The sequence below is a fragment of the Dasypus novemcinctus genome, chromosome 11 (assembly GCF_030445035.2).
Source record: "Dasypus novemcinctus isolate mDasNov1 chromosome 11, mDasNov1.1.hap2, whole genome shotgun sequence".
NCBI lineage: Eukaryota > Metazoa > Chordata > Mammalia > Cingulata > Dasypodidae > Dasypus > Dasypus novemcinctus.
Genome location: NC_080683.1, coordinates 75,466,285 through 75,488,505, shown reverse-complemented (window position 1 = coordinate 75,488,505; position 22,221 = coordinate 75,466,285). Strand labels below are relative to the sequence as shown.

At 37.9% G+C, this 22,221-nt stretch overlaps 1 protein-coding gene across 1 annotated transcript in view; it reads left to right on the top strand.

Annotated features, from left to right (window-relative positions):
- ASCC3 (activating signal cointegrator 1 complex subunit 3) overlaps positions 1-16,068 on the top strand; it is a 465,644-nt gene extending 449,576 nt beyond the window's left edge. Inside the window, exons 38-42 of the mRNA XM_058307189.2 lie at positions 5,724-5,875; positions 7,524-7,671; positions 12,879-13,088; positions 14,989-15,164; positions 15,256-16,068. Coding sequence (XP_058163172.1) covers positions 5,724-5,875; positions 7,524-7,671; positions 12,879-13,088; positions 14,989-15,164; positions 15,256-15,403 — 834 coding nt within the window. The 3' untranslated portion in view covers positions 15,404-16,068. The remainder of the gene's footprint in view (positions 1-5,723; positions 5,876-7,523; positions 7,672-12,878; positions 13,089-14,988; positions 15,165-15,255) is intronic.
- The last annotated feature ends 6,153 nt before the right edge of the window (positions 16,069-22,221 follow it).

The following is a 22,221-nucleotide window of genomic DNA, read 5'->3' as shown; positions in this document are numbered from 1 at the left end:
GAAATGGCCTCTGAAAGTAAACATATAAAAGGACAGATGAAGAGAAGAATATAAAAAAATTGGACAAGGTCTCAGAGAACTAAACAACAGCAAGAGACATGGAAACATGTCATGGGTGTCCAAGAAGGAGAAGAGAAGGGAAAAGGGGGAAAAGGAATATTTGAAGAAATAATGGTAGAAATTTCCAACCCTATGGAAGACATAGCTATCCATGTCCAAGAAGCACAATATACTCCCTTCTGAAAGAATCCAAATAAACCAATTCCAAGACACATACTAATCAGAATGTCAAATGCCAGAGACAAAGAGAATTCTGAAAGCAGCAAGAGAAAAGCAATGCATTAACGTATAAGGGATACCCAATAAGATTAAGTGCTGATTCCTCACAAGAAACCATGGAGGCAAGAAGACAGTGGTATGATATATTTAAGATACTGCAAGAGAAAAGTTTCCCATCAAGAATCTTCTATAGAGCAAGACTGTCTTTTAAAAATGAGGGTGAGTTTAGAGCAGTCACAGATAAATCTAAACTGAGAGAGTTTGTAACCAAGAGACCAGCTTTGCAGGAAATACTAAAGGGCGTGTGTAGCAGTTTGATATGGTTATGAATTCCAAAAATAGATATTGGATTATGTTTGTAATCTGGTCTGTACCTGGCCATAATTGAGGTATGATTGGGACTTTGATTGGGCCATGTCATTTGTACCCACCTCTTGGTAGGTGGGGACTCACAGATAAAAGGCATGGCAAAATACAGAGTTGAGGGTTTTTTTGATGCTGAAGCCTTAAGTTGGAGCCCCGGGGAAATACAGAGGAAAGAGAAGCCAGTCCGAGAAAGAGAGGGGCCCTGAGCCCAGGATGAAGCTAGCCCTGGGAGGAAAGGAGTTTACCATAATTTTGAAGTATGGATGAAGATAAGCAATTTTTCGAGATATGCAGCAACTGTAATGTGATATGAATACTACTGTAATTTGTTACATACATTCATAAGTGAAGGAAATGCTAGATTTCAGTTAGAGATCAGAAAAAATAAAGATGATAAATTGATTTTTTCAATTTAAGCTCACAGACCGCCTGAAATCTTTTAACCCCTGCTTAAGAACCCCTGCTTTACATGGATGTCTAGCCTTCCACACTACTAAAAGCAACTACATCCAACATACTCCCCTCAGCTTTTCTCTTCTCCATTTCAGAATATGTATCATCACTCCTCTCATCCTGACTTCCATCTGAGGTAGGAACTTTATTCCTCCTGTCCAAAGCTGAGCCAACTTTAACAGTCATTCTGCTTCCTTCTGCCTCTTCTGGTACTTCCTCCAGCTACAAGCTTCCTCAGGTCTCAGGTCTCTTGATGCTGCTAACCTCTCAGACCATTCTCTCCTCTCCTTTCCTTCACTGCTAAACCACCTGGAAGTGTCGTCTATGCCTGCTGCCCTCTTCTCTCCCATCCACCCCTTCATTCCTGGACTGGCATGTAATACCCTAGGAAATATTTGTTGAATGTTAAATTAATTGAGGCTATGCCCTTATAACTCTACTGAATGTACACTCCTGAAGGCTGAAAATTACCTCCTAGTCATAAATCTAAATAATTTATCACAGTCCTCATCTTCACTGGACTCTCCTATGAGAAACTCTCTCCTGGCCTCTGGACCTACTTTCCTTAATCTGCTCCTGTCAAAAAGTGGCTCCTCTTTCTCTTTCCACAGCTCTTTACTGCTCTTTTCATTCACTCCAGGTCCTGGATCACAGTCTCTCCTAGTTTTGGCTGCTCTCTTTATGCCTAGGATTTCTAAATCCATAACCCTAGCCTGTACTTCTCTCAAGAGTTCATTTTCACCTGAACTTTTCACCTGGTTACATACTGGCATCTCAGTTAAAATTTGTCAGAAAACAAACACAGCACATGTACTCTCTCCTAAACAAATTGCAGTCCCGCTGTTTCTGTTTTTTGTAATAAGGTTTTTGTTTTAGCTGAATTTTATAAATGAATACTGTGCTAGAAATCACATCGCCATTCTACTTCAGCTGGGGATGACCCAGAATTATGAATCAAGTATCAATTGAAACTGATTTCAACTTAGTAGGAGAGACTCATGCACAGAGTCAGCTCACATCCATTTTTCATCTTCTCTCAGAACCATCCTAGCTTTGGCTAGTAGCTAGTGTGCCAAGTACAAAGTAGCTTAGAGGCCAGGGGGATTAAATATTGCTTAATGTTGATGCTAAGCTGCTCTAGAATGTCCAGGGTTATTTTTCCTCAGTGTACTAAAACAGCCTTTTGCTGAGAGTATTAGTCTGTGAAAAGAACTTGGGAAGATGCCTTGGGTGGTAACTTGGGAACTCAGCCATCATCTTCCACTCTTACCAAACCTAGCTCCACTCTGGGAATGAAGGAGGTATCTGTTAGCCTTTCTCTTTTGGGAAGGCAGTTGGAACACAGGGAGCCCGTCCTAGGGTCATTCATATACACATGTGTCAGTGTGAGCTACCAGGACCCACATCCCATTTACCTGAACCATCTCTTGGCCTTAGACTCTTTTAGGTAGGGACTTCTGAACATTAACATGTGCTTGCCCACTCAATTGAGAACCATGCCCACATCCTCCAGCTTGTCCTGAACTGCATGGTCTGTTTTTAGCCTTGTTCCCCAGCTTTCTTATAATTGTACACTCCCAATGAACTAGCCTGTTTTGTCCCATGTATCTGCTCCCAACCTTGCATTCCTTGCCTCTCAAACCCTTATACTACCCATTACAGAAATAAATACAAAAAGGACCAAAGAAAGTCCTCGTAATGGGTTGCATGAGGGTGTTCTTTTCATCTCATCTTAGGCATCTACGTACTGAGTATCTGCTCTATTCCAAGCAGTATATCACGTACCTTCATAGTTACCCTATAAGGTGGAAATAATAACATCTTTTTTTATAAAAACCTAGGTTCAGTGAGGTTAAGGAATTTTCTCAAATGTACACATAGCAAGTAGAACAAAATTAGGATTCAAACCTATGTCCAACTGACATCAAAGCTTTTGTTTATTCTCCTGCACTGTTCTGCCTTTGGCAGATGTGCAATAACTTAGGCAGAGTGTTGTTATAATCATTGTAATTGTATTTTACTAATATTCTTTCATAAAGCAAATATTTCTTGAGTGCTCTGTGCTAGGACTGGAGTTACAAAGAATAATTCTAGGTCTTGCCATCCAGGAGCCTATGGTTTAAAGGAGAGATGTATAAACAAAACAAAAATTACAATAGGATAACAGTGGCATGTGTCAAGAACAGCAGGAACATGGGAAAAGAAGTCCTTAATCCATCTACTAGAATCAAGGAATCTTCACAGTAGGAGTATCATTTGACCTAGACTTGCAAGATGACTAGAAATTTCCCAGGTGAACAGTTTAGAGGGAATGGTATTTCTAAAAAGAGCTTTGAGTGCAAAGGTAAATGCAGGAAAATACCAGTAATTTAGTTTTGCTATACTAAAAATACAGAGGGGAACATGGCCAGAGAAATAAGCAAGGGCCATTTAGATGGCAAGGTTTTGACTGTCATGCAGAGTAGTTTTATCTTTTAGCCTCTACACAGCGTGATGCCGTTGAAGAAATTTAAGCAGAGTAATGGCAAATGTTTTACCACTTTAAAAATTTCATTTTGTAGTAGTATAAAGTATGAATTGAAGAGAAAGTAGATGAGAATAAGAATAGGAAGGTAATTTTATTCTTCCAGGTGAGAGAGAATGAGGTTCTGCACTGAGGCAGTAGGAGCAGAGAGAACAGGACCAACTAGTTAATGACTGAGCAGAGCCATGGGCCACCATTTGGTTCACTACAATGGATAGTCACAGAACCTTTTGCCATCTCAGATTCTTGATCTCCCCACCTATCTCTGTTTGGATTTAAAAATCCTATAAATCATAGTTTCCAATCTGTGATATGGCTCCTAATTTACTATACGTAAGCAGTTACTTTGCATTATTTTTTTACATTTTTCCATGTGGACCACACAAAGAAAAATTGTGGGGAACTCTCATAAATTTTATAAAATCTTTCAAACCCATCATGAAGACTACAAAGTTAAACATTCGGTTCATCCATCCACCTCTTCTACTCTATGAGCTGTTGGTCTGGAATTTATTTCCAGTCAAGTTGAAATATAAAATCACAGGGTAAATCATCCCACTTACTCCACATTACAAGTTCTCACATCATCATGATACTGTATCAGGTATAATTTTTCATTTCTTTTTTTTCTTTTCTCTTCCTTTAGCAGGACTCAAGAGTTGTAGCTTATGAATGAAAACTTTTTTTTGTCTATGAGTAATGTTCATCATTATCTGCTTGTCTCAAGTACTTCAAAGAAAGGCCAAGTGTTTTAATCAGCTCTACAGGGATAAGAATAAAAGTGGATTTTCCCTAAATTTATAAACATGGACATTCATAAATGTATAACATTCGTATACACATCTGTATATAAATATATCTATTATACCAACATTCAGGTTTTTATGTATAAGCAGAAGCTCATGGATGGTGCTAAACACCAATTTGACCATTCTATGATTAATCATCTGATCCAAAAACACTGATCCATTTGCCTGTAGTATATATAAAGGGACCACAGATTGGGTTGGCCAAATGTTTAAAATATTTTAAACTATTTTACTTCCTACAAATTAGAGAACACAGATTATAGGAAACCTAAGGTTTGAAAGGAATATGTATCTACTTAAATGGTATTAAGTAGTATAGCAAATTAATTTTATGATTAATAATATAGTATACCTTAAAAATAATTTCTGAAATTCAACTAATAAACTATACATTTTAACACTTTTTTACTGTTAGTGAGATCTTTACTATTTAAGTACTGTTTTAAGCAATTCCTGGATAGATCTAATCTCTCTTACCTTCATGCTTTCATTTCCCAAAACAAGAGAATACACTCCTAACTGTATAAAGTAGTTGCATTAGTATCATGATATTAACTTATGTGTCTTTAAGTCAGCATTCTCCAGAATCTGTCTAATTTAATTGAAATAGCTTTGCCTGTGTAAACTTCTCCTTTGTTTAAATAAGATTTCACTGTTTAGTTTTGCCTTAAGCAAATGCAGCCTTTTGTTTGTCCTTAAAACATTTGATTTAATGTATAACCGAATATGAATAGCTTCTCATCATTCCAAGACTATCACTGGCAATTTGCTAATGTGTAGTATATTGTTTTCATTGAAAACTAGGGCCCTGTCTTTAGCCTGCTCTTTTGAGAAAATAAAATTTTGCCAAGAAAACCTTCCATCTCCTTACCATTATTGATTTTAAATTTGAAAAATTCTTCATGAGACTTTAAATCTTTAAATGTAGCTGCTAATGCTCTTGATACAGAGAATTATAAATTTTGGTCTCAAATCACAATATGTTTATCTCTTTGGTTTATTACTGGTACCAATATTTTCTGCCTATCATAGCTGCTCTAAAAGAATCTTAATATTTGGCAGTTTGTAGAAAATAATGTGCAGTGAATGCCATGGGAGATTCCGTTTGTTCTAATTCCAACTGGAGTGTATTTCCTGGTTCCTGTTTTGTTTACTGACAATAAATAGATATAATGCTTGGTTTTTTGGTTTTGTTTTGTTGTTATTGTTGTTGTTGTTAAAGCTAGCATCAGGTTACCCATGAAATGAGCAAGGGCCATAGTATTCTTTTAACATGTATTTTCCCTTTTCAGGCAATGCTGGATGTGGCTGCAAACCAGGGCTGGCTGGTAACTGTCCTGAATATCACCATTCTGGTTCAGATGGTAATCCAGGGTCGGTGGTTAAAAGATTCTTCTCTTCTTACACTGCCAAACATAGAACAGCACCATCTTCACCTCTTCAGGTAATGGTTTTAATTTTGAATTTAATTGTTTTTTTATTTCAGAAAAATTATCTTCGTTTCTGTTGTCACTTGAATTTCATTTCAGTTCCCAGAATATTAATTCTTTACAGTGAAATGTCCCTTTTTCCTAGAGGAAGACATGTCCTACTGATATGACGTTCTCATTTGGAATTTGATTGTCTGTCCCACACTGAACCACAATTAATTTTAACCTTCCCCTATCTAAATTGTTTTCCACTTGGAACATTGAATATGTTTCTGTTTTAACTGTTTATTCCATTGCAATGTCGCCCTTCATACAAGAAGTTATTAAAGTGCTCCCTGTTCTAAAGTAAAATAAATTCCCAATTTCTGCTATTGCAGAATAGCTTTGGGGACCCAGAATCCATTTTCAAATGTAAATTGTGCATCTGTAAATTGTCTAAAACTAGGTAGTTTTTTATATATATACCATCAGCTCAAGATATAACCTGTGCGTAAGAGAAGAGTTTATATTAGCATCAAATTAGTTAGCCCTTAGTTCCCATATACATGGCTGCAAATATTTTGACAAGGGAAAGAACAGAACATGATACAAGCAAGGTTGGCAGTGTTTAAATGAAAATGTTTCTTTCACACCAGTGTTTCACACCAGTTGAGAGATGCTGTGTAGCCAAAATATTCGTTACAGTCATGTAGACAAGCAAAACAGTCTGGCTGCAGTTTGCCATCATATACCCTCTACCTCTTGTCAGCTGGACCAGAGGTGACAGTAATTTGAGGCATCAAGTTACAGACACCAACAAGAACCTCAGGAAAGTCCCCTGGTTGACTCAAGTGTATTTGGTTCCAAGGCATTTGTTTCCATGGCTCCTGAATCTCCACCGTGGAATATTCACTAGAAACTAAAAGGCACATTTAGAGAGTGAGCCCACCAGCAGCAGGTGGCATGGGGAAGAGGCATATACCTCATGTGTGCTTGAAGCTTAGCTGCGGGAACCCTCCCAAAATGGTGCTAAAAGTTATGGTAATTGGATTTCAGCAGTAAAGCAAGCACATAAGGGTACCCTCCCACAGCATGTAGGTCTGTTGTAGAAGCTGCTTGGGGCCTAGCCACGTCTTTGCTGTCATCCTTAAGTATTATTCCAGTTACATTTTTCTTCTTGATATATCAACAGGAAATAGAGAGTAAGATTTAGATGGCCTACATTCCTGGAATCTGGCACTTTTTACACTATAAATCTCAAATATCCCCAAAAGGTACTTTTAAGTTTATATTCCCCAAAATTTATAATTCAAACTTTATTCCAGTATAATTATATTAGAGACATTTGTCTGCCTCTGTTAAAAAATTGTCAGTGCTCCAGATCAGTACCTTATCCATGTGGAAGCATTAGTTCACATTAGTATCTCTGAGAAAGATATCCAGTGTATGAACCCTTAGTATTTGCTGAGTTCACCCACAATTTACACATTTTAGGTGGGGATAGCGTTACTGCCTTGGATTGATATCTTAGAGAATGCTAGCTGATTTTTAAAACTTAAAATAATGGCCATTAAAAATTATATAGTTATCTTAATTTTTTTAAATCTCTTCTAATTATATAAGCCATTGTTATCAAAAACTATTGTGTTGTGAAGATTTTTTTGAGTTGATATTATTTCTTAGGAAATGGAAACCGGTCTTAAAGGGCCCACGTGTTGGTTACCAGGGCCCCATAGAGTGCCTTCCAGAACTGATCCTTGCCTGTGAAGGGAAAGACCATGTATTCAGCGCCATTGTAGAAAGTGAGCTACAGAATGCAAAAGTGAAGCAGGTAAGGCCATCTGTTACATGTTGTCAAGGCTCCCTTACTCTGGGGAGTTATACCAAGAGTTTTCTAACTTAGAGCATGGGTTTTTGGCATCAGACTCAAATTCTATCTCTGCCATTTACTATAATGAAAACATTATACCTGCCTCAAAAAGTTCTTAGAAAATTAAGCAAGCTATTAATATTATTACATAAACTCCTTTATGTATTTTCTGGCATAGAATAAGAGCTGAATAATTACTAGAAATAATGACAGTAATAATAATTAGTATTAGTAGTAACATTATTAGAGGTTGTTTCAGTGTAATGCTATTAAGCTCTCTGAGAAAGGCCTCATTTAGCTTCTCCAGCAGTAAACTAAATTACCCAGAAGCCCTTCTATCCCTCTCTTAAAGGCAGTTTTCCTTTTTTACACACAGATATATTTTCTTGCGCTACCCTCAGTTACTTACGCTACCCTTCTTTTTTTAATCACTTCATTGTTCCTAAATTCAAAGTAGTCTTTCAAATGAACTTCTTATTTTGTGTAAGTTAAATATATGTTGTGAAAGACAACATAACTCATCTCTCCAAACCATCCTTGGGAAGGCCAAAAACATGAATAAATGATGCCAGAAATATTTTGTATATCTGTGCTTTTAGAGTCTAAAGCATTTTACTCTAAACATGTCAGAGTAAACATTCAGGATTTATAACATAATTAACATATTGACTTGCAAATGTAGGTTTTAAAATAAAGAAACTTGTAAGCGATGTCTTTTTTTTTTTTTTTACCCCCCCAGTGGAACTTATTTTTTGAGTGAAAAAAGTATGACAGGCATTGAAGCTGACTGTTCAGTTTCTGTTGAACCCAAATTTGGCATAGAAAACTATTTAAATATTCATAATAAATACCTACCTTTCTAACTAAATTACCATCAAAATTATGAATAAAAACAATATATTTAAATCAAAACAAAGCTTCTGTTAGCAACAACAGATTTCTAATATAACATACATTGATTTCATGCCAAGTTTTAGATGTGATAAAAAATTAGAACATTGTTATAATTAGTTCAGGGAGAACTCAGAAGTAAACTTACTTAATTTATTTGCATAAATTGCCATTCTGTTATCTTTAAAACCAAATGCAAATTGGCTCTGTCTGATATGATGATGGTTATTTGGCTCAAAAGTGCTTCAATTTGCAGAGCAATCTGGTGTCGGCTCTGCAGTGTGGCGATCCCAGGTAACATACAAATCCTAAATTATTCCAGAAATTAGTATGTTTAAAGCATCAATTTAAGTGCTAATTGCAGTAGTAATGAGAAAAAGCAGTATGACTGTGAGATTTGCATCTTCTACCCCATCAGTATGCCTGGAACGGCTGCTGACTGGCAGCGGATTTGGCTGCTAATTAAATAATTGTATGCATGGCAGTGCTCTCGCCTGATTCAATAGATGAAGATTAATCCTCAGATAAATATGTTTGGCTGGTATTGAAATGTCTTAGCAGTTTCTTTAAAAATAGCTCATGTTTTATATACATAAATATATATATAAATATATATTCGCACATCCAACAAATATGTATGTGCACATTATCAGTTGAAAAAAAGTGCTATAATAATGTTACATGTATATGAAAACCAGATCTGACTTTTGGGGGATTTGTAAAGTAATGTTCCGACAAGTTCCTAATAACAGAAAACATTATATTGGTCACTAATATATAATATAATATATAATATATATAGTATAATATGGTGTACTTAAGGTAAGTCTTGCTTTATGTGGAAAATGTTACTGTGTTGTCTCTCAACGTTAACTGCTTTACAGAAATTGTGTATAAGTTCCCTCTTGTTCACTTTTCCCCCTAGCCATTCTTGGATGAACATCAATTTATCCAGCTTCTACAATGGGTGATTGTTGTTTTCTTGACCACACTATGGCTTTGGCCATTTCAAGATCTAGTTGCAGACATAATTTCAGAGTCACAAGACAACTTATACAATTGGATTGAAAATTTACTTTTTTTATTCCTAAGGGGTGTTTTGGTTCATCAGGGTACTTCATTTCAATTAGGCATACTCAGCAGTACTAAAGTCTTAGCAAACAGGAATCAAAGTCTATGAGGAAATCTATGGTATATATAAAAGAAATAAAATAAGTTACAAATGTTTGTGTTTTTTTTTTTAATTTAATTTATTTATTTAATTCCCCCCCCCCCTTCCCCAGTTGTCTGTTCTCTGTGTCTATTTGCTGCATCTTGTTTCTTTTGTCCGCTTCTGTTGTCGTCAGCGGCACGAGAAGTGTGTGCGGCGCCATTCCTGGGCAAGCTGCACTTTTCTTTCGCGCTGGGCGGCTCTCCTTACGGGTGCACTCCTTGCGAGTGGGGCTCCCCTATGCGGGGGACACCCCTGCGTGGCAAGGCACTCCTTGGGTGACACATGGGCCAGCTCCACACGGGTCAAGGAGGCCCAGGGTTTGAGCCACGGACCTCCCATGTGGTAGACGGACGCCCTAACCACTGGGCCAAGTCCGTTTTCCCCAAATGTTTGTTTTCTTTCATCCTTTCTGTGGACTTAGGAATTTATTTATTCATTCATTTAACAATTCATTCAACAATTATGAGCACTTACTATTTGCATATTGATTTCTCACTATCTTTCAAATTAAAGAACAGAAATAAAATTAGTGTTTCCCACTCCTTTAATATATAGCATTTTAATTGGTACTCTGAGCATGATAATGCTAAAAATACATATATTTGTTTCAAGGAAGAACCTTAGACCTACAGGGTTCCTTAATGATATGTAGACATGTAGAAATGTTTTCATTTCAGAATGTATAGAATACATTTGGAATGTGGATGAAAAAAACATTTTATTTTGCACAATTAATGGTCAATGGTTGATACTGACATCAACAGTTGCTTCAAAATTTTGTTCAGCTTGCAGCAGTAATGCTTTCTATGTAAAAATAATAAAAGTTACATAAATATTAGATAACTTCTCTAAAGCAAACCAATTCAACAGCAAATATTTTTAAACTTATTTTTCATTATTGTCCATGGCCACTCAATATATAAAAGGAATTTACAATAAAGAGATCACAAGTTTAGGTAATGTCCTTTTCTAGTTATTTTTTAAAGGACTTTAAGCTATAAAGGCACACTATTTCTACATACACAAAAATGAGAAGGAGGTGAGGATGGACAACCACCACACCAAGGAACCAAGAGAGTCTACAACTGCAAGCAAGAGAGTCCCATCCATCAGGCATATGGGATCAAAGCCCCTTCTCAATTAGAGGTGTAGAGGGCATCACCATCCCAGTATCCTCAGAAGGGGAATAAAATATGGACTAGAGTAGACTTACTGGTATTCTATTATAGACTTAATGTGATTCTAGCAATGGAAAAAATTATATCATTGATGTGGAGACAATGGCCATTGCAGGTGCTGAAGGCAGGGAGAGAGAAAAAGTGGTGTAAAATAAGGGCATTTTCGGAACTTGGAATTGTCCTGAATGACGTTGCAAAGACAGATACAGGACATTATATATCCTACCATAACCTACAGAATGGAGTAGGAGAGAGTATAAACTACAATGTAAAATATAATTCATGCTGTGTGGCAATGCTGTGTTCATCAACTACAAAATGTGTTCATCAATTGCAATGAATGTACCACACTAATGAAAGAAGTTGTTAATGTGGGGAAGGGTGGGAGGTGTGGGGAGTGGGGCATATGGGAATCCCTTATATATATATTTTTTCTCTCCCATTCCCCACCCCCCACCAGTTGTCTGCTCTCTCTGTCCATTCACTGTGTGTTCTTTGTCCACTTGTATTCTTGTCAGTGGCACCAGGAATCTGTGTCTCTTTTTGTTGCATCATCTTGCTGCATCAGCCCTCCGTGTGTGTGGCACCACCCCTGGGCAGCCTGCACTTTTTTCGCATTGGGCAGTTCTCCTTACAGGGTGCACTCCTTGAGCATGGGGCTCTCTAAGCGGGGGACATCCCTGCATGGCACAGCACTCCTTGTGCACATCAGCACTGCGCGTGGGCCAGCTCATCATACGGATCAGGAGGCCCTGGGTTTGAACCCTGGACCTCCCATGTGGTAGGCAGACGCTCTATCCATTGAGCCAAATTTGCTTCCCTTCCTATCGCTTATATTTTTCTGTATAACATTTTATGTAATCTGACTGTCTTTTAAAAATAAATAAATATATATATATATATATATATATATGTGTGTATTTTTTTTTTAAGTCAGATTGGGAAGCAGATGTGGCTCAAGTGATAAGGCCTCTACCTACCATATGGGAGGATCCGGGTTTGATCCCTGGGTGCTCCTGGTGAAAAAGAAGAAGAAAAAGCATGCCTACATGGCAAGCCAATGCCCATGTGGTGAGCCGAGTGCCCATGCAGTGAGGCAAGTGCCCATGCAGTGAGCAGAGTGCCCACAGAGCAAGCCAAGTGCCCATGTGGGTGCCTATGCAGCAAGTGGAGTGCCCTCGTGGTGAGCTGAGTGCCAAAAGAGTGCCCACATGTGAGCCGAGTGCCCACGCAGTGAGCCAGTACCTGCAGAGTGAGCTGAGTGCCCACATGGCGAACCAGTGCCTGTGCAGTGAGTCAGTGCCCGTGGAGCAAGCCGAGTGCCTGCATGGTAAGCCAGTGCCTGCATACCTGAGTCACACAGCAAGATGATGACACAAAAAAAGAGAGACAAAGGGGAGAGTCAAGGTGAAGTGAGGCAGAGACCAGGCACTGAGGTGGTGCAAGTGACAGGGAACCTCTCTCCACATCAAGGGTCCCCAGGATCAAATCCCAGTGAATCCTAGAGGAGAAAGACCAGAATAGAAGACAAAAAGATAAATAGATACAAAAGATCACACAGCGAATGGACACAGACAGCAAAACAGCAGGGTGGGGGAGGGGGAGAGGGAGGGGAAGAAAAGAAATACAGGAATTTTTAAAAAGTCAAATTGGGGAAATCTGTACAAGGTAATGGATTGTATCAATGTCAGTATCCTGGTTGTAATGTTGTGTTAGTTTTTTCTAATTGTTACCATTGGGGACAGTACACAGGATCTTTCTGTATCATTTCTTATAATTGCATGTGAATCTAGAATTAGGTCAATTTGTTTAAAAAAGTTTCTTAGTTGATCACTGCATTTCACATTAAACTTTCCTTTATTTTCTTTTTTTCTCTTTTTATTCAGGCATGGAATTTCTTATCTCGCTTACCAGTGGTAGATATTGACTTGAGTATTAAAGGTTGGTGGAATGATTCAGTTGAAGGACAGAGTGAACTCTGTATCCCAACTCTGGCTTCAGACAAACGAGATGACAACAAATGGATCAGATTGCATGCTGATCAAGAGTATGTGCTTCAAGTTAGCTTGCAGAAAGTCCACATTGGGTTCCACAAGGTATAGTATTTGGTTTCCATGCTCAAATACCTCACACCAGATACCAGCATGCGCCACCACACATACCTTTTATATTACTAATGTGTCCGTGTCATTCATGAATCCTGCTTTCTCAACTGGCCTTAAGCAGCAAGAGTCAGCCTTTTGAAATGAGTCAGTTCTCCTCATGTGCCATTTTCAACTCCAGAATATCCATCATAGCTAATAATATATTGCCTAAAGTACTATTCTCAAAGTATGGTCTCCAGACTCTGTGTAGCATAATTTTTCAAAGTGCCTTTTAAAGTGCAGTTTTCTTGGCCCCACTTTACATTGTCTAAATCATAATCCCCAGGGGGCGGTATCTCAAAATCTGTACTTTATCCAGCACCCCAAGTGATTTTTAAGGATATTAAAGTTTGAGAAGCACAAACCTAGAGGCACTGTGCTATGTGGGAGCCATACTGGGCTAGATTTAGATGAGATTGAAGCCTTACCACTTAGCTCAATGAATTTTATTAAGTCACTAAGCTTTTCTGAGTCTCAGTTGCTACATCTGCCTGATTCCTTCATTATAATATATATGAAAGAGTTTTGTCAATGTTCATGCAGGCCAAAGATGTATGATATTTTTATTTTAAATTACTGTGGTCTTCTCTGTTACCTCTGGCACCTAAATTAATTATTTGGTCTTCTAAGAATATTAGTACATGACATGTGAGCAGATTGGTTTTTAGTACCATAATAATTGAAATAAGAAAGAATGAGTCTGTCTTTTAGCCCAGTGGATTCAGGGGCTTTTCCATATCTAGAATAAGCCTTAGTAGTGACGTTGTAGTTCATTAGTATTGTCCCCTCTGTTTTCATACTCAAAATGATATATAACTTTCTAATGCCACAATGTCCTTTCAGTACTGGGCCTTTAAGTCTCAACTCATTTGACTTCTAATTCTGAAAACTTAGTCAACATAATTATAAAATGATTCATCTCTGGCATTTCAAAACCTTTAAATGAGTGTTTTTTAGATTACAGTGTATCCCAATTTGCAAAAAAAAAAATTTGATAATAAAAAAAAATCATGGGGAAAATAATTAAGACTCTTTTACCTTACTATTACTACTTAAAAATCAGATTGTCATGATATATTTTTTTAGTTCTAAGTTTTGTTTCTAAATGCTCTAAAAATATATTGCTCTCTGACCTCTCTTAAAATGCCTTAACTGCAGTATCTCCCTCTAGAATATTGAGGGAAAGCTCAGTAAGAATGTGTCGATCTAAACTAAAGACTTCAAGTGCTTTAATTGTATTTCTGCCTATTCTTGATTTTGGTGATTAATATATTTTACAGTTACTTTGGTTTATAGTTTCTCATTCCTTAGAAAAAGGCCTTTCTAATATTATCATGTTAGAATATATGGGGATTTTGTATGAGTTTTATTCTTGAGTAGGGGGAAGGTATTTACACGATCTTTCAAACTTTACCCCTGAAGGTGCAAAGACTAGTCTTGATTGGCATTTTTGCCCTTTTCTAAGCATCATTCCTTGTGAATAAAGCTTTGGAAAATTTGATTAACATTTTTGTATCTCAGTTTGTTCATCTGCAAAAAGTATTAATATCATTTATAAAAATAGCATGAGAATTTATTAATTCAATAACAAGATTCAGGGTTTTCTATTCTAATTGAGCCAAATATTCTGATGATTATAACCACAAAAATAGTATCTGTAATATGCCTTGAGAATCTTGAAGAAATGTAGTTAATACCAAATCAAGATACCAAACCAAAATGGAGGAAAATTTAAAATATTTCTGATAGAAATGCTGATTTATGACCTTAAAGGAAGACATGGTAGGCTTTTAACAACAACCAAGCAGTATAGAAAGTCTAGACATTATTTTTTTCTTTTTCTGGCTTACAGGGAAAGCAAGACAACTATGCAGTTACCCCTCGTTTTCCCAAATCAAAAGATGAAGGATGGTTTTTGATACTAGGAGAAGTGGATAAGAGAGAACTTATTGCCTTGAAAAGAGTAGGATATGTTCGAAATCATCATGTCGTTTCCATTTCTTTTTATACCCCTGAAGTACCTGGAAGGTAAGCAGAATATCACCACAAAGTTCCAGAAGTAAATATGACTATGATTAGAAATGTGGTTTTACATGTTAGATCTATTTTTATATTTTAGGTATATCTACACACTGTATCTCATGAGTGACTGCTACCTTGGCCTGGACCAGCAATATGACATTTATCTCGATATCACACCAGGAAACATTTCCTCACAGGTCAACACAGAGGTCTCTGATGCCTTCACTGATCTGGCAGTGAAGTAACCTGACTCAAACAATCCATTTGAAAAAAGTGGTTATGAAGTCAGGCTGTTCAGTCACCTAGACAAAGTCAAATTACTTGAAGTTTGCCTTAGTGGAATCCACTTCTAACCTCAAGACACCCAGGAAATTGACAGTGGCTTCAGTGTTGATGCCCATAACATAAAATCAGCCTCAGTGGCCTTATGCAAATGTTTCTTTTCGTAATGTTGTCATCATGGGTTTCTTGATTTGTAAAATGTGTAAGCATGTAGAGAACCTTTTAATTTGCGTCTGTCTAATTATATTTAGGACTTACTCATCTGTAGTTCACAGCTCACAATGTACTGTTTACATGAATATTGGCTTATTTTCTTCTAAGGAAAACTACATTGAGGATTGACAGTTTTAGGATTTGTTGTAACCTATTTCTACACCTGCAGCATAAAATACGTAAAATAAATCTATAAGATGATGTACAGTATGTCTTGCCTGCAAAATTTATACTTTGATCTGATCGCATATAGAGGCAGTTTCAAGAATTTCTTAGTCATAAATGTTAATAAAATATGATGTAAAATTATATTACAGAGCTCAATGATGATAAAAAGAAAACAGAATATGTTGATCTTAAAAAATGTAGATACTGTAACAGGTAGAATTAAAATGTTCAGAGTGCCACTTCGAAACGAGTAGACTCAATTATTTGTTCTGCTTCCTTCCCACTATATCCCCTCTTCCTCTTCCATTCTTCTTTTCTTTACCTTCTTCTTCAAAACCTTACTTCCATTTTCTTTCTGACGTATTTACACAAGCAGGAAATTACAGTCTAATTCATTTTGTGACATGTACAAACTATGTAGTACAATTCTTTGTCCTTATGCTCTCCAGGACAGGTGTCAGATAAACACAGAGAAGTTTCAACCCCTAAAGTAGATTTTTACCAGCGATTAAGAAAACTTCTTTATGTCTGAACAATTTCCATCTTGAAAACTACTTTTTTTCCAACCTAAAAATGTGTTAGAATTCACTGTCCGTATAATATGCATTCTATTGGAATGAAATTCTGTTTTGCAAAGTAATGTGAGGTATTCCTGTCCCTAAGGTGAATTCCTTTAAAACTGCTTGCCAGTATAACCACAAGTACTAGAGTTTGAAATATTATCTGAAACTGAAACATATTGCTTATGTGTACCTCCTTTTCTAAGCATAAAAAGAAGAAATACTAATAGAGTGGGGGGAACCAAGAACTTCCTAAAATTAAGTCTAAATAATTAATGTCAGTATGCCAAGTGTAGTAGGGACAAGGTGTCTGAAGAACTCTAGTCTCAGAATTTTTACTTCATATAAAGAGTTCTTTCTGCTTTTCTTTTGGCAGAGCTTACTTCCCAATTGAAAATCCTACTTTAACCACTTTTTATTGGAATTAAAAGAACATGATGATCATATAAATAAATGATCACCAACCCCCATACAGAAACCTGAGGAGGAATAATCTCTTTGTCTTCAAATTTATCAGCATCTTTCTTTTTGTTAGAGAGCAGCCAAGTTTAGGAGGTGGGGCTCCACTTCCTTGGACATAGAGCACAGTACATAGGAATAATACGAAAAGAAAATTTCTGTTATATGCATCAGAGAAGAAGAACAGTATTGTGATAATACACTATTATTTAGAAATCAACATAGCCCTACTCTGAAGCAAGATTAAAAATTGATTGTATGATCAATTGAATAAGCTGTAGGGGATGCTAGTAAGGCAAGGTGCACTTGGACGGACAAATGGAATAAGTTAATACTTATTCCAAGTAGTAACCAACTCTATTTGTCTACAACTTTATCCTCATTCGTTACCCAACCAAAATTTTATTGTTAAGTGTTATAATTAGTACTACTATTTTCAGAGCTATAAATTATTAACTTCTCATAACTTTTAGTGGCCAAGAATTTCTCCAGTATTTCAAATATGTCCAAGTCATAATTATTGAATTTATTTGTCCCCCTAAAATTGCTCAAGGGGATTTTATTTTCTTCGGGAAATGAATATATTATGTTAAAAATGATTTCTATGGGCTGGATTACAGTTTGTTGTCTTAACTTGGAAACTGCACAGCCCATTTTTCCTCTCAAACCACGTAACCTTCAGCTGCCTAGGACATTGTGCGACTCTGGTTTCCTATGCCTCTGGATTTTATCAACTCCAGCTTACTGAAGTGCCAGTCAGACATTCATTCTAAGCATTGTGTTGAATACTCTGATATCCACACAAATGAGACACATATCCTGTCTTCCAACAAGGTTAACTGGTGATGAAAAGAAGATACTCATAATTATAATAAAATAATTGCAATAATAATAGTGATATGAAGATATGCTATGGATTTCATAGGTAAGAAGTTACTTAGAAAAATCATAAAGGGACATTTTGATTGGGTTTTTTTTTTTCAGATGTTATGTTACTTTATATAGGCAACTATTTGCTCCATGGTGGTGGTTTTTTCCATTCTTTTTTCTATTGTCTCTTTTTAAAAGATAAATAAATCACACAAAACGTTATATTACAAAACATAAGAAGTTCCCATACACACCATACCCCACCCCACCCCCCACTCCTCCCACTTCAACATCCCCTTTTATGAGTGAGGCATGTTCACTGCATTTGGTGAATACTCCCTGGAGCACGGCCACACCACATGGACCATAGTTTACCTTGTACTTCACACTCTCCCCCAGCCCATCCAGTGGGTTATGGCAGGATAAACAATGTCCTGCGTCTGTCCCTGCAATATCATTCAGGACAACTCCAAGTCCCGAAAATGCCCCATATCACACCCCTTCCTCCCTGCCCTCAGCAACTCCTGTGGCCACCGTCTCTACATCAATGATACACTTTCTTCCATTGCTAGAGTCATAACTGTTTTATAGTAGAATACCAGTGTGTCTACTTCAACCTGTATTATATTCCTCCATCTTGTGGACCCTGGGACCAATTGGGTTTTGAAGATGGTTAGAATTAGAAGGCAGAGATTAAGAGAAGAGCGTTCTAAATGGAACAGCATTAACAAAGATTCTGAGATACCCCACACTAGAGTGCCCGGTTGGTCTGCATTTTCAGAGACATGAAAGAGATCAGCAGGAGAGAGGAATAGAAAAATTTGTGAAGGGACCTTGAATTTTGAAAGTAAAGGCTGCATATCTTATGTGTATGAATTCCTCAGCAAGTCACCTGACATCATTGTTTGGCTTTGTAGGGGCTTTCTTTAGGAAAGTGAATCTGGCATCGATGTATAGATGACATGACTGAACAAGAGGAAAGGGAGAAAGGCTGAGGAAAGAACTTAGAACACAACTACAGGCCCAAAAGACAGGAGGGGCCCTAGAAGGATATGAGGAACATTCTAAGAGTGGGAGAAAGAACTAGTTAAGGAGACAGCCAAGAGCCTGGGATAGAATGAATCCATGCTTGAGGTGGGTACTGGGTACTAAATGCTAACAGGAGGTCAAGGAATTGAGAACCAAGCCAAGGGTCCTGGCTTAGGCAGCTAGGGAGTCATTAATGATCATTAAGAGACCTATTTCAGCAAAATGCAAAAAGAAGAAGCTTAGATTACAGGAACCTGAGTGGTCAAAGAGAAAGGAGATGCAGTGATTGAAGATAGTAGCCCTACAGGCCTCACTCAGCAAAGATCCAGTGCTCTCACCTGGGTTGAAGTATGTTGTTAATAGGGCGGACTCTAATTGGTAAGGTTCAGAAATCGGCTACTGCTTTCCAACTTTCCCCCTGCTACCTCCATTAAAAGGCACACACAAATACATATATTTCTCCCTACCCACCACCACCATTACCACCATTAAGCTGAAAACTATCTCACACATCTCCAGAAAATTATTGGGTTGCCCCCAGTCTTACCTCTGTCATTCCCCTTGGGGCATGGTGGGCTGGTGTTCCCTTGCATATAGGTCAACTGCCAGAAAGCACCCCACACATCACGCTAGCTCTTGACACAAGAATAAAGGAAACGTGAAGTGTGGGGAAACTTGAGCCCCAGCAATATGAGATGCAGCATTTAAGGGTGAACATGTCTGTCCTTGACATTGGTAGGAGCCCTTCTCCTCTTCCTGTACTTCCAAACTTCACTGGTAACTTTGATGGGAAGAGGATGCAGTGAAATGGGATATTTAGTCATTACAATAACATAGGAGTAAAAATATATAATATTGATTTCCCTGCCTCAGATTTTGACATGCCCTTCTAGTGACCTCATCCCGAGCCTTCGAAAAGTACACATCACTCCCCACACTCCTCAAGTACCTCCAGTTTTTCAGGCCAAATCCATGGAGTCATTCTTGATTCCCCTTTTTCTCCCAAACCACTACTAAATCTGACAGCAAATCTTTTCAGCTCCACCTTTAAAATCTATCCAGAATCCAACTTCCACCACAGCTTCCACCCTCCTTCAACCTCCTGATTTACCTGCCTGCTGCTACCCTTGCCCTGTTACACTTCTCTACACAACAATCAGCCTTTGGAAACGAAAGTGATCACATTCCCACTCTGCTCAGAAACTTCTAATGCTTTACCATCTCAGAATAAAAACTACATCCTGACAGTGCCTATGAGGTCCTGCATTGTTTGTCACCTCCTCCCCCAGCACCTCTCTAACCTCATTCATCTTGCTCCCTCCTGCTCCTTGCCAGCCACCCTGGCCACCTTGCTGCAGGCTGAGCATGTTGAAGGGCTCTTTTCCCAGGCACCCACATGTCTAACCATCTGATTTTAAATGGCAACCCCACCCCAGGCCACCAGTCCTCCCTATCCCCACCTTCCTGTTTTGTTTTCTCCTTGGTTCCTATCACCACTATTAAAATGTTTATTGTTAGTCTCTCCTGACTGAGCTCCACGAAGGCAAGAGTGTTTTCTGCTACATTACCAGGGCCGGCAACATTGCCTGGCACCTGGGAGCTGTTCAGTAAATACTTGTTGAATAACTGAATGAACACAGAAACACTCGGATTCTAAAATACCACATACCCACTTTGGTTGATGCCTGTTCTTCTGGAGAACCCCGCTTCTCTCAGAGAGTTACTAAGAATGAGGTACGTATGTGATCCTCTTATATCATCTGTAGTGGAGGATATGGGTAGTGGTATTGTAACAGTGATTGCTATTATTTATAGAAAAGGAGACTGTAAAGTTTTTACATGAGATCTAGAGTATTACAGGAATTTCAAAACCAAAGTGTTCAGAACCCTTTAGCCTGGATTTTAGCTCTCTGCCTTCTGTCACTAGACCCCTACCTTCCCTCTATCACTCCTGCAACTCTTGACGGTGAAAGGATCCCCAAGCAGGGACTCCATGGATTTGAAGAATATAGATTGAGAATAACTTTGAGCCCTGTCTTTCTGGAATAATTCTAAGTGAGTAGGCAAAATTATTTCATGAACTACCTTACTAAAAAGATAAACCTGAACTAAGTTTCATATCTTTCATTGGAATATTACTGAATATAGAGGAACTTGACTTTGAAGATGTGTATTTGGATTTTAGCTTAGCTTTCTTTTTCTACTTTCAGAAAGCTAAACTCTACATCTAAGCAACACTAGGTGATAAAAATGTTTGAGTTCTACCTTTATCATTTCCAAGTCCTAAAAAATACTGAGACTGGCAGGTGATTCCAGACTGTCCTGGAACTCATGTTTTTTTTAAGTAACAGAGAATGGTTATAATGATATCTGGAAAGATTTATTCCCACAATTTCAGTCAGTTCTTCCACTTTTTATCATGGAGCATTCTGTACTATTTCTGAAAAAAAACAAATTCTTCAAATTTGAGTCTTTAAATGAGGTTTCAAGGATTCTACTTTGCTTGAGCCTTCTCCCCAAGATTTTTGCATGCCAATTTGAGAATGATCTGGGGTGTCTGTTCACATGTTGGTTTCAAGCACTGGAAAAACAGGTCAAGCTTTGGGCCCAGTCACATGTGAATGGAAACTTAATTTTTGTTGCTACTCTTCAGTTGGCCTACAATTCAGGGGTTATGCTAAATGCCCTTAATGGGAAGCGGATGTGGCTCAAGTGATTGAACTCCTGCCTATCACATGGGAGGTCCCTGGTTTGATTCCTGGTGCCTCCTAAAGAAGACAGCAAGCTGGCACGATGGGCAGACACAGCAAGCTGACACAACAAGAGACACACACACAAAAAAAAACTGTAATAAGAGACAAAACAAAAGCAGGGAGCAGAGGTTTCCAGTGCCTCGTAAAGAGGATGAGCAGGACAGCGAGCTGACACGATGGGCAGGTACAGCAAGCTGATACAACATGATGACACAAGAGCCACAAGAAGAAAAAACATGAGAGACACAACAGAGTGGGGAACAGAGGTGGCTCAAGAGGTTAGGTGCCTCCCTCCCACATCAGAGGTCGTGGGTTCGGTTCTCAGTGCCTTCTAAAAGAAACAAGAAAGATGAGCAAACAACAAGGGGGTGGGAAGAAATAAATTAAATCTTAAATAAATAAATGCCCTTGGCTTAGTTTCTCTAGTAACACTGAATCTGTAAATAGATGTTAACAATTTCATAATGGAGACGTTCTGGAGAATATGATGGACTTTAGCTTCATCCATATTTGGTTGAGCAGAATCACACAGTTAAAAGTTCTTTGAATCTAATTAAAAGTCCTTTGACTGTCCCAAACCCATGTTTCCTTGCCTGTTACTTTTATCATTTGTGCATCCTTTATTTTATTTGGACTTGTTAAACCACTACTCCTGCCTATTGTAAACAAGTAGAATCACATGAATGATTGCACCCTTTGATTCCAAGTAAGACTAAAAACAGTTTTTAA